A 13,201-nucleotide genomic window follows, 5' to 3' on the forward strand; every position below is an offset into this window, starting at 1 on the left:
GACTGTGACTGTTCATGGTGTTTCTAGTACATAATCTTTAGATTACATGTCCTTCTCCCCTATGTTTATTCTTAATAGATGCAGGGGGGCTGTTCCTTTGGTGTAAAAAACCAAGGTGGAATTGATGGGGAGGGTTAGATTCTAAAGAGGAAGATCATAGGAAGTACTTGTTTCTGAGGTCAGCATTTGAAGCCTAATTGATGCAAGGTTGAGATTTTCCTGAATCTGGGCCTATAAAGTCTTTCTGTAGAAATCCATGTAGTAAATATTTAGGGTTTGGTGAGTTAAGTGCTTGAGTGCAGGGTGGTCAGCCCCATGCATGGCAGCTGGGGAAATGCTGGGAATTTAATGGCCCTAAGAGCAACCCTCAGCCAACTGGATAGATCCCCCAGCTTTCTCTTGCCTTAGGAGGAGGATTCTAAGTCATGTTTTATGTGATTCCTCAGAGGGGCTCTTGGAGGACTGAACTCCAGTTATCCACAGAAGTTAATGAGTTCTTAATAGACTTTTCTCCCGTGTCTCACTTTTCCTAATCCCCTCAGGTATGCTTCCTGGGATCTCCGCCTTCCCCCATCCCACCTCAATAAGCTACTTGCCCCAGAGTTCTTATTTCAGGGTTGTCTTTTGAGTTAAGACAAAGGAAATCCAAATGACTTAAGTCAGTATTAACAAAACTATTATTATTAGCAGCATACAGCTTTTTCCTCTCTCTCCCTGCACTGGAAATATATGTTGTGGCTGCCTTAATGATTGACATTGGTAGCAGAAGTGAATGGGTTGAAGAAGGAAGTATTAGATACCAATCTAATTCCTTCAATTCAGCTCAGCCTTACTCTGCAGTGGTTACTGTCATTCTTTACAAATGATCCTTTTCTGCCTTCTGCTCTTTGTTCCTAAAGAAAACAGTAAACCATCTGCAACATGTGAGACATTTACCTCATAGTATACAAAAAGGTCCCAGCCTTGGTTATCTGCTTGTGAGCCATATTGGATTTACTGTTTTCTAAAAGTTGATAAATTCTGTGCTGGAAAGTAATTTAAGAGGCCGGGTACTATATATTGAATACACTGTGTCACAAGTAAGTAGTTGTAAAATATGTATTTCTGTAACCAAACTTCAAATAACTTAATTGACAGGGCTTTCCCAAAACAAACACTGAAATTTCAAAATGCAGTAAAATCACAAGTAACAGTTTTCCCATTAAAATACTTACTCTTTAAAATATTTTTTTTTTTACTGTCTGGGGGAATTGAAGGTCTTTTTCCCTCTTGTGACCTGTTTCTTCCGTAATGAGGAGAATTATATCAGTTACCTTTCACCATTATAGAAGGTGTTTCTGGCTCATAGTGTGGTAATTTGATGTTTTACTCTCTGAGGCTTTCAGGGGACAAGTTGTGCTAAAAAAAGTTTCAGGTTTAGTATATACTTTTAAACTTATCTCCTTAAAATAGACCGGTTCTTTTTAAAACTGTATTAAAATGAACTTTATATCAGAAGCATGATGATAGTTTTCATTTTTATTTTTTTCCTCTGGAAAGCTTCGTTTTTCTATGTTGTTGTTGGTTTAATATCCTGTTCCCCCTTTTTGGTTCTTAGTTCATCATATAATTGATCCCCACTTTCTTTACTTGTATTGCTACTTTAATAACCAGCTGAAATTGGATTTTATTTGTAAATTTATTGCTGTGATCTGCTGTAATCCGGGGGTAGCCAAATCTTGTGTAAGTTACACTTTTCTTTATTTCAGTTCAGTTCAGTCGCTCAGTCATGTCCAACTCTTTGCGACCCCATGGATTGCAGCACGCCAGGCCTCCCTGTCCATCACCAAGTCCCGGAGTTTACTCAGACTCATGTCCATTGAGTCAGTGACACCATCCAACCATCTCATCCTCTGTTGTCCCCTTCTCCTGCCTTCAGTTTTTCCCAGCTTCAGTCTTTTCAGATGAGTCAGCTCTTCACCTCAGGTGACCAAAGTATTGGAGTTTCAGCTTCAACATCAGTCCTTCCAATGAATATTCAGGACTGATCTCCTTTAGGATGGACTTATTGGATCTCCTTGCTGTCCAAGGGACTCTCAAGAGTCTTCTCCAACACCACAGTTCAAAAGCATCAATTCTTCAGCACTTAGCTCTCTTTATAGTCCAACTCTTTCTTTATTTAGTTTCTTTTAATTTAATTGTATATGAGTGTTAAATAGTTTAACAGGTATTAATGTTTTTTCTTGTGCCAAAATATATTGGGGGGGAAAATGTTACTTTTCTTGGAATATATTTGGGTGTGTGGTTGGGATGTAGTTTTTTTGTTTTCTCTCAAGTTAAGTGTTACTCGTGGATGTTTTCTTTTCCAGGCTCTTCTTTACCTAGGATAGTGGTTTTGTTCATTTTCGTCCCATCTTACTTTTCACCACCTCTCAGCCTCCACATGCTTCTGCAGCCTCATACACCTCAGCTTTCTCACCAGCTTTATCATCAGAATATTGTCCATTGCTCAAAGCTGGGCTAAGAATCCACCAACTCCATCTCATTATTTATTCATCCTTTTGACTCCAATCCCCAGCGTCCTCGTTGTTCTCTGAATGCTTACAGAGAGTACTTACTCTGTCGTGTGTGTGTCTGCTTTAACCGTTATTAGTTACCGTGAGTATTATGCCTCTGCTGTCTTCTATATTAGCTTTCAAGGGCAGAGTGTTTTCTCAGCTGTTTGCTATTTCTTTTAGTATTTCTTCAGTGTTACATATCACATAACGGGCACTTAGTATTTAACTAATTGTTCATATTAAATACCTAGTTACTTAGTTTTCTGCTTGTAATTTCTCTCAAGGCAGTCCTGCAGATTTTTAAGTGTTTTTTTTTTTTTTAATAGATGTAAAAAAAGATTGGTCTGACCATGCTCTGTGGTGGGAAAAGAAGAGAACTTGGCTTCTCAAGACGCATTGGACCTTGGATAAGTATGGCATTCAGGCAGATGCTAAGCTTCAGTTCACCCCCCAGCACAAGCTGCTCCGCCTGCAACTTCCCAACATGAAGTATGTGAAGGTGAAAGTGAATTTCTCTGATAGAGTCTTCAAAGCTGTTTCTGACATCTGTAAGACATTTAGTAAGTACTGTATCAATTCTTCATGAAATTATGAGTTGTGTGATATGTATATGACTGACATTGAGTTTATCTCAAGGAGTAGGGATTGGGGTGAGCAATCTGTGCTTGTGTGTATGTGAAATTATTACTTTATTCTTTAACGTTTTTATATTTAAGATAAATACTGAGTTAAACTAGAACAGGAGTCTAGTAGAGCTCTTTCCTTTCTAGAAGTATATCATATTATTATTGAATATCTCCTTCTGATGACCTTATTTTTATGGAAAGGAGAAGGGAACAGGCTTTATTTTCAGAGGAATGTAGCTTCTGTAGTGTTCCCTTCAGTGCAAATCAGTATTTGCACTGATTCAGGCAGATTGTGTCACTTCTTTCACTGAAGGGCTGACACAGTTCCTAAGGAAATGACCACGCATGTTGGCATCCTTAACCAGTCTACAGTTTGACCACTCTTGTAGCAGTTCTGTTTATGTTTTCTGAAATGAGATGTGGATTACGTTTGGTTGACCCAGTTCTATCATATGCCAGGAAGTATTTAACCATCAGAGAAAATCTGAATCATTCTCATCATTAATACATAATTCTGTCATACCATAGATTTGGGGGAAATACAGGATATTACTGTTTTGGTCTAATAACTCAGATTACAAGTTTTTTTTATGTTTAATGGAATTTCTAAGAAGAAAAATAAAAATACAGAAAAATACTAAGACTTACGTAGCATTTACCTAAATGTCATCTAGAATTAATAGTTGATGTTTTGTCATTTTGCTAAACTTTTAAAGTCAAATAATATAGGTAAGTTTTGATTCGTATTCTTGTCTAATTTCCCTTTACAAAGCAGCTACTGTCATAAGGTTAGTGTGTATCTTTCCAGTACTTTTGAAAATACATAAATACACATACATGCACATACACATATTCATATCTGTGAGTGTATATACTCAAAAAATATGTTACTGTAGTTGTTGTACAGTATCTTACTTTATTTTGTACATGTGTGGTGGAATCTCTCTTTTGTGTTTGTGTAGAAGTAGAAGGTAGAATTGTTTTAAGTGTATACATAATTCATTTTGGGTACTGTCAAATTGCTCTCCCAAGTGGTTATACCAGTTTACATTCCAGCTCGCAGTGTGTGAAAACCCATTGCCCGAAGCCATCACTAACAGTTGAATGTTGTCAGTTTTTAGTGTTTGTTTCTCTGAGTGAAAAAAATACAGTATTACATTTTAGTTTATAAAGATAACTATATTTTTATGTCTTAGCTGGCCATTTCAGTTTCTTTTTTGAATTGCTTGTTTCTATCACTTATCAATTATTTTTAATTAATAAACTTTTTTAGAATAGTTTTAGGTTCACAGCAAGATGGAGCAGAAGGTATAGCGTTCCTATTTACTCTCATTTCCGCACATACAACCTCCCCACTGTCAACACTCCACACCAGCGTGGGACATTTGTTATAATGGTAAACCTTCATTAACACATCATTATGACCCAGACTCCATGGTTTACATTAGGGTTTACTCTTGATATTGTATAGTCCACAGTTTGGACAAATGTATAACCGTTATTATAATACCATACAGAATAGTTTTACTGTCCTGAAATCGGTGCTCTGCCTTTTCATCCCTCCACTACCAACCCATGGCAACTGTTCGTTTCTTTACTGTCTCTGTAATTCTGCTTTTTACAGAATGTCATACAGTTGGAATCATACAATATGTAGCTTTTTCTGGTTATCTTTTGCTTAGTATACAGATTTAAGTTTCCTTCATGTCCTTTGATGGCTTGATAACTCATTTTTTTAAAGTGCTGAATAACATCCCATTGTCTGGATGTGCCAGTTTATTTTCCACACCTACTGACAGATATCTTAGTTATTTCCAAGTTTTGCAATTATAATAAAGGTGCTATAAACATTTATGTGCAGGTTTTTTTGTGAACATGTGTCTTTTACTCCCTTGGGTAGATTCTGAGGAGAATGATTGTTGGATCATATGGTAGGAAGATACTTAGTTTTGTGGAAAGCTGCTAAACTGTCTTCCAAAGTAGCCATGTCATGTTGTGTTCACCTTCAGTAGTGAGTGAGAGTTTTCATTGCTCTAAATCCTCACCAGCATTTGGTGGTGTCAGTGTTCTCGATTGTGGACATTCTGATAGATGTGTAGTGGCTTAGCAGTCTTATAATTTTGCATTTTAATGATAACATAAAATGTCGGACATATTTTTACATGTTTTGGTGAGGTGTCTGTTTAAAAGTCTGTGACCTATTTTTTAGTCAAGCTTTTTGTTTTTTTTACTGTTAAATTTTAATAGTTCTTTGTATGCTTTGGGTAACAATCCTTTGTCAGATATGACTTGCAAATATTTTATCCTGGTCAGTGGCTTATCTTTTCTTTTTTTTGGCAGTTTCTTTCACAGAGCAGAAATTTTTGATTTTTATAAAGTCTAGTTTATCAGTTATTTCTTTTCATGGTATGGTGTGTAATTATTTTTTATAAATACATTTTTGAATTTGATTTGCTAATAGTTTATTAAATGTTTTTGCATTTATGTTCACTAGAGATATTGTTCTATAGTTTTCTTGCAGTGTCTTTGTTTGATTTTAGTATTAAAAGTAATGCTAGCCTCATAGAATGAATTAGGAAATATTTCCTCTGCTTCTGTCTTCTGAAAGAGATTATAGAGCATTATTATAATTTCTTCCTCAAAGATCAAGGAGGAAAGCTCCTTGACATGGGTTTTGGCAATGATTTTTTGGATATAGCATCTAAAGCACAGGCAAAAATAAACAGATGGGATTACATCAAACAACAAAATTTCTATGCAGCAAAAGAAATGATCGGCAAAATGAAATATAATCTATGGAATGGGAAAAATATCTGCAATCCATGTATTTTATAAGGAGTTAATATCCAAAATATATAAAGAGCTCAATCAAAATCCCCCAAATAACCCAATTTAAAAAATGGGCAAAAGACCTGAATAGACATTTTCCAAAGGAGTTTTACAAATAGGCAATGAGGTAAGTGACATGAACATGTGCACATCACCACTGATCATTAGGGAAATACAAATTAAAACCACAGTGAGATATAGCTTACATTTGTTATAATTCAGTTCAGTTTAGTCACTCAGTCATGTCCGACTCTGCGACCCCATGGACTACAGCATACCAGGCTTCCCTGTCCATCACCAACTCCTGGAGCTTGCTCAGACTCATGTCCATCAAGTCAGTGATGTTAGTCTTGGTAGAATGCCTATCATCAAAAAGACAAGTGATAAAATGCTGGCAAGGATGTAGAGAAAAGAGAACCCTTGTGCACTCTTGGTGGGACTGTAAATTGGTGTAGCCACTATGGAAAACAGTGTGGAGGTTCCTCAAAAGACTAAAAGTAGACTACCATATGACCCAACAATTCCACTTCGGGGAATATATCCAAAGGAAATTAAAACACCATGTCAAAGAGGTAACTGCACCCCCATCTTCATAGCAGCATTATTTATAATAGCCAAGACACGTAAACAACTTAAGGGGAGGAATTGGATTAAGGTGGTCAAAAGGTGTAAGGTAAGTACTTGGGGATGTGGTATATGCATGTTGACTAGAGTTAACACTACTGTATGGTTTATTTGGAAGTTGTTAAGAGAGTAGATCGTAAGAGTTCTTAACACAAGGAAAATACTGTGGTGACGAGTATATGTAAGTTCACAGTATGTGTAAGTCAAGTCATTATGCCATACACCTTAAACTTCCACCGTGTTGTCTGACATACCTGAGGTATGTCAGGCACACCTCAGTATAACTAGAAAAAATGTTTGGTGGAATTTAAGTGAACCTGTCTGGCCCTAGTGCTTTCTGCTTTGGAAGGTTATTATTGATTCAATTTCTTTAATAGGTATAGGCTTACTCAGATTGTCTGTTTCTTTTCTTGTGTGACTTTTGGCAGACTACTTTCTTAGTTTTTTATTTGGTAAAAATTATCTTGGTTTTCTTTTGTTATATTAGAAAATGCTCCTGTGTAGTGATTAAATGAGGTTCTTTGTTATATTTTCCTTTCCTTTTTGAAAGAAACACTTCTGGCAAAAGCATGCCAAGTTCTTTTATATAAGGTGAGTTCTGACATGCAGGCTTTACAAGTGAAGAGCCTTATTAAGAGTAAGAAGAGCCTTATTAAGAGTTCATTTTTGTCATTTTTTTAGATTCCACATATAAGTGACATATGAATATTTCTCCTTGTCTGACTTCACTTCATATTCCGATGTGTCCTGGCATAGTTTTAAGTTTATTCTGTTTTTATTGTAATTCTTAGATTTATGGATTTATAGTTATCAAATTTGTGTAAGTTTCAACCATTAGTTCTTCAGCTAATTTTTGGTGTCCCTTCCCACACTTGCTGTCATTTGCTGGACTTGTTTCATATATGCTAGAGCAATTGTTATTCTTCCGTAAGTTGCTGATATTCTCTTCCCTTTTTTGGTCTTTATTCTCTGTTTCATCTTGGATAGTGTTCACTGCTATCTTCAAATTCCTTGATCTTTTGTTAATCCCATCCATTGTTCATTTCAGATGTATTTTTCATCACTAGAAGTTTGGTTTTGGCCTTTTAAAAATACATAAATTTTAATTTTTTTCTTCATTATTTTTATGCCTTTCCTTTCTTAAACATGTGGAGTGTGCTTATAACAGCCGTTTTCATATCTTTGATTACTGATTCTATAATTGTAGTTATTTCTGCATCTGTTACACTGCCCCCCCCCCCCACCCCTTTACTCCTGATAATGGGTTGTATTTTCCTGCCTCTTTTTTGTCTGGTAATTTCTGTTTGAATGTTAAGAGTCTGTTAATTTTACACTGTTGGCTGGATTTCTTTGTGTATTCCTTTAAGTAATGTTGGGGTTTTGTTTTTTTTCTGCCAGATTTTTCAGTCACATTACTTGGAATCAGTTGGATTCTTTTGATACTTGCTTTTAAACGTTATTCAGGGCAAGTCCATTAGTCTGGAGCTAATTTTCTTCTGGGGATTCTTCTCAATGTCCAGTGTATTAGGAAGACTTTCCCTCACAGGTGTACAGATCTGTATTCACCCAGATCCCAGAGAATAACTGCAGATCTCCAGAACTCTCTTATCTCTGGTACTCTGGCCCACAAATTCTAGTCATCTTGGCCTCCCTAGGTTCCATCTCAGATGTCTCAACTCAGCAAGACCTGACTCTGTTTGCCCCCTCCCCACCCTGAACTACTTTTAGACAGTAAGCTGATATACTCAAAGAGCTCATTGGTTTTTTCTCTCCTCTCCTGTGCTCCTTGTTGTCTAATATCTGAAAAACTTTCTTTCCTCTTCCTTTATTGTTTAAATAAAGCAGGAGGGTAAATCACATTCTTGTTACTCTGTCTTGTTGTCAGTTGCTAAGTTGTGTCTGACTCTTTGCAACCCCATGGACTGCAGCACACCACACACCAGGCTTCCCTGTCCTCCAGTGTCCCCTGGAGTTTGCTCAGATTCATGTCCATTGAGTTGATGATGCCATCCAACCATCTCATCCTCTCAGTTGCCCCCTTCTCCTCCTACCTTCAGTCTTACCCAGCATCAGGGTCTTTTCTAATGAGTCAGCTGTTTGCATCAGATGGCTGAAGTAGTGGAGCTTCACCTTCAGCATCAGTCCTTCCAGTGAATATTCAGGGTTGATTTCCTTTAGGATTGACTGGTTTGATCTCCTTGTTAGCTTCTAGAGGCCTCCTGAATTCCTTGACTTGTGACCATCCTCCTATTTCAAAGTCAGCAACAGCAAGTCCACCTCTTCTTACTTCTCAAGTCTATATGACCTCTCCTGTCTTCTCTCTCCTCTGCTTCCCTCTGCCTTTCTTTTCTGTTAGGCAGGCTTCTTGTGATTGCTTTGGACCCACTGAAAGAATTCAGGATAATCTCCCTAAAATCTGTTGATCAGTAACCTTAATTCCATTTACAAAGTCTTTTCACAGCAATTGCTAGATTAGTGTATGATTGTATAACCAGGAGCAAGAATTTTAAGGAGCTATCTCTAGAATTCTGCCTGCTACAGATTCCTTTCTGTCTGTCAGTCACTGATTGTCCATGCATACAGATATCTGATAGGAAGCTCTAGTTGAATGGGGTTTAGCTTGTTTAGTTTGTCCCTCTAAGGGGTATTTAGACATTGAGCAAGCCTTTTCAAATGTCAGTATCTAAATGATCTTTTCTCTAGGGCTTTTCAGATTTCCCTCTAAGGAATCCTAAAGGGTGTGTATCTAAGGGGTAGGTGTAATTCAGTATGGGACAGGATTCATTTTTCTTGTCTCTTTTTTGAACACATGATCATGCTTGATGTTTAGCATAGTGAGTCCATGTGTTTCCCATTGGTGTCTCCTGCAGACACCTTGATTTTCTGTTTGTCCACTTTACTAAGTATTTGCTTCTCTCCCATCTGGCTTTTGTCTCAGCATTTTTCTGATGTTGCTTATCTGATGTTTTTCTCCTGTTTTGTCCTTTTAGGTTCATGTTTAATTTCTTTACATTTTGCTGTGATATTTTGAAAAGACTGAGAGTAAATGCAAAAACTCAACCTACATGTTTAATTGAAAACTCTTAAGAAAATTCTGTTTTTAAACAAAATCTGTTTTATTATTTTACCTGAGTACCCTTTTCCACTCCTTCATTTCCCATTTCCTCAGCCCCATAATTTTTGAGATACATGTGCTCTATGTATATTACATAATTATATAGGTAATTTATGTTACCTCTCTTCCACTAGACTTGTACTCTACTTGATAACATTGATTTTGAACATTGGATTTTATTGCTGTATAGTTTATCATTTTGTTGTAAATAGATCCTGGATCACTGCTTTGTGTAGTGACTCATAAATGCTACTATCTCTTTATATAATTTAGCATAAAGGAAAGACAGCTTTGTATTTTGGTATGCCCATTTTAAAGTTTTTACATCTCATTGTCCTGTAAGTGTATTTTATTTTAAATAAACGTTATTTAATTATTTATGTTCTTCACCAAGCCCACTCTTACCCATGTGATTTAGATTCCTAAATTCACTAGTTTAATTTCTTCCTGATGTAAGACACAGAGTAAATACATAAGTCCTAAGTTCCTGTATCAGCAAAATAGTATCGCATATGGATTTACTTTTTTTGGTTATTGCTGTAATGAAATGAAAACCACTTACAGACTTCATGTGTAGCCAACAGCTACCTTGCTGCATATAGAACTGCCTATCATTAGAGAAATAAGATGATGTTCTCCTCTTCCTACCCTTTCCCTTAGCTGCAAGTTCTCAAGAAAAAGTTGGAATCAAAATTACCTATAGAGATTTAAAATTGAGATATAATTGACACATAAATATAAACATCAGGTGTACAACATAATGATTCCGTATTTATATATATTGTGACATGATCACCACAGTAAGTTTAGTTAACATCCATCACTAGAACTTTTATAAAACAAGCTGTTGGAGCCCCTGAGTCACTAAGAGTATTATCTGGGGGTGTGACCTAAACATATGTTTTTAATATAGTTACTTTTACATCACAAGCAGTTCTCACGGGCACATATAGTTAGGAGCTGCTTCATCTGCCTATGAGCAAAAAGCTAGTTAACAGTTAACAGTACTCATTTTTCTAAAAATGTTCATAGCTGGTTTGTGAGCTGACAGGAAATGGCCCATGAACAAAAATCTCAAAGGATGAATCATGTAGTGCAGTGATTCTCAAGAAGAAAGGACGTACCAGAAATATAGGAGGCGTTTTCCAATTATACATGCTTGCTTTCCTCACTCCCACCAAACTTAGTAATGGTAAACTGTGGTAGAAGCAGGTCATATCTCTCAGGCGTGATTAGTTTTATGTCCTATGTACTTTTTAGATTTTTCACCCTGCACCAGTTTATGATTTGCTTTGGAGAAATGAATGGGTGGAGAGAGAGATTACCACCACCACCCTGCCCCCACTTAATGCTGACGTAGAGGAGACAAGTGATTATTCAGAAGCTTGGAATTTTCTAATGTCTTTATTTACTCCCAGCATGGCAGTGGTGGCATTTAGAGCTGAGGGTACACTGAGAATTGAAAGTACAATCTATAAATCATTAGATCTCTTAGCATGCTAAATCTTGTTTCTTTTAAAAGTAGTCTAGGAAATGATGATTCAGTTCTGTTAATTAGATAAATATGGCTCAAAAGACATACTTGAAATATCTTCTGAATTTCTGAATCTGCATAAACACAACTTAGCACTACTGATTCAGATCCCCAGAATTACTTTCAAGGATAAATGGGTTACCTTTGTTATGGAATTGTGTCCTTGGGCTCTTTAATCAATAGAAATTGAAAAGAGGTGAGGAATTCAGGCCCGGCTTTATTGGGACTCATGCTGTCCCAGGGCAAAAACAAGTAACAGGTCCCCTCGCTCATTCTCTGAGGGAGGGTGGACTGGTTCCTTAAGTCGGGATGTGGTGGGAGCAGATCTGTGGGTTGGGCTGGAGGGGTGGTTAGATGATCTGCCCACCCCTTGGTGCTGTGCACAGGGATCATGCTCGGTACCCTACTTCAGCACCTGCAAAATGAAAGTTGGTTTGAGGCCTTTTTGTATCTTATTGTTCATAATTGCCCTGATTGCACATGCATGCAGTTGTTTTTAGTTCCTTATAATTTATTTGTTGCTTGAGGAGACATTTGTCCAGGTGCAAGCACTCTGGTAAAGGGTCCCAGGTCCCAGCCTTATCTCAACTTGTATGTACAAGACTGAAGAAAATATTTTATTTTTAATTTTGTGACTTTAGCTAAAGAAGTCACTGTACTACTTTTAACTTTAAAAAGACCTGCCTGGAAGCTTAAGTGACAGAATTTAAGGAACAAACATTTATTTTTAATGTCATCTCTGCTGCTTACTACCTAAGATGTTCACCTACTCTTTGGTAAAGTATTTGTTCAGGACAGTTTTACTGCTAATTCCATGTTCATGTTTCAGAAAAGTATTCACCCGAAGTAGCATGTAAGTACAAAACAAAAACCTAATGTATACCAGTGTTCCTAATAGTAAACTTCAAATAACCAACAGAGAAACAAACAAACAAAATTCCATTTAGTTATTGAAAGATTTGGATTTCTTTTTTAAACATGGTTCAAGGTATAAATAAGTGAAAAAGAAAGTTCAGTGTGGTTTGCAGTGGTATCTACCATGTTAACTTTTATATGCAAATTAACTGATCTGAAGAAAGTGAAAGTCACTCAGCTGTGTCCGACTTTTTGCAACCCCATGGACTCTACAGTCCGTGGAATTCTCCAGGCCAGAATGCTGGAGTGGGTGGCTGTTCCCTTCTCCAGGGAATCTTCCCAACCCAGGGATAGGACCCAGGTCTACCTCATTGCAGGCGGATTCTTTACCAGCTGAGCTGCCAGGGAAGCACTGATTTGAAGAAATCTAGTAGGAAAAATGAGCAAAGGAAGGAATAATATATATAGCCAAAAACCCATGAGGAAGTGTAGTTCATCACTAATAATCAAAGAAATGTAAATTAAAACAAGGAGATAAACATACTGTTTTAAAAATAAAGCTTTAAAAAAATAATACATGTACCCATGTTGCTACATTTTGGCCTTAAAATTTGTTTAACCTTTGATCCAGTAATTCTATTCCAGTGAATTTCTAAAGAAATAAAACATGGAAAAGTAGGTATATATAGATGTTTGTAGAACCATTATTTATAATGGGCACAGTAATGGAAGAATGGGCAGTTTTATACATCTGTTAAAATGATCACTGATTCACATAGTCATATTCCGTTTGTCACAAACAGGTTTTAAATGTTTTAATACTGTCGTGTAATTTCCAAATGTATACCATGATTGTATATTTTTTTTTAATTAGAAAAAAACATTAACACGTAATACTTAAGAAGTATTTATTGTGTGTCAGGCCCTGTGCAGTCATTGAATTTTCATAAACACCTCCTGTGGTGGTAGTTTCATTTCACATATGAGGAAACTTGGATGCTAGTAGGCTAATTAGTAGCTTTCCCAAGTCATGCAGCTAATAGTGCAGCTGAGATGTGAATCCAGGTAGTTTGGCTGTGTG

At 36.7% G+C, this 13,201-nt stretch overlaps 1 protein-coding gene across 2 annotated transcripts in view; it reads left to right on the top strand.

Moving 5' to 3' along the window:
• Nucleotides 1–13,201, top strand: part of FERMT2 (FERM domain containing kindlin 2) — a 73,273-nt gene that overhangs the window by 25,886 nt on the left and 34,186 nt on the right. For both annotated transcript variants that reach the window (XM_061157035.1, XM_061157034.1), the window contains exon 3: nt 2,864–3,097. In XM_061157035.1, coding sequence (XP_061013018.1) covers nt 2,864–3,097 — 234 coding nt within the window. The remainder of the gene's footprint in view (nt 1–2,863; nt 3,098–13,201) is intronic.

The sequence above is a fragment of the Dama dama genome, chromosome 12, assembly GCF_033118175.1.
Source record: "Dama dama isolate Ldn47 chromosome 12, ASM3311817v1, whole genome shotgun sequence".
In the NCBI taxonomy this organism is placed as follows: Eukaryota; Metazoa; Chordata; class Mammalia; order Artiodactyla; family Cervidae; genus Dama; species Dama dama.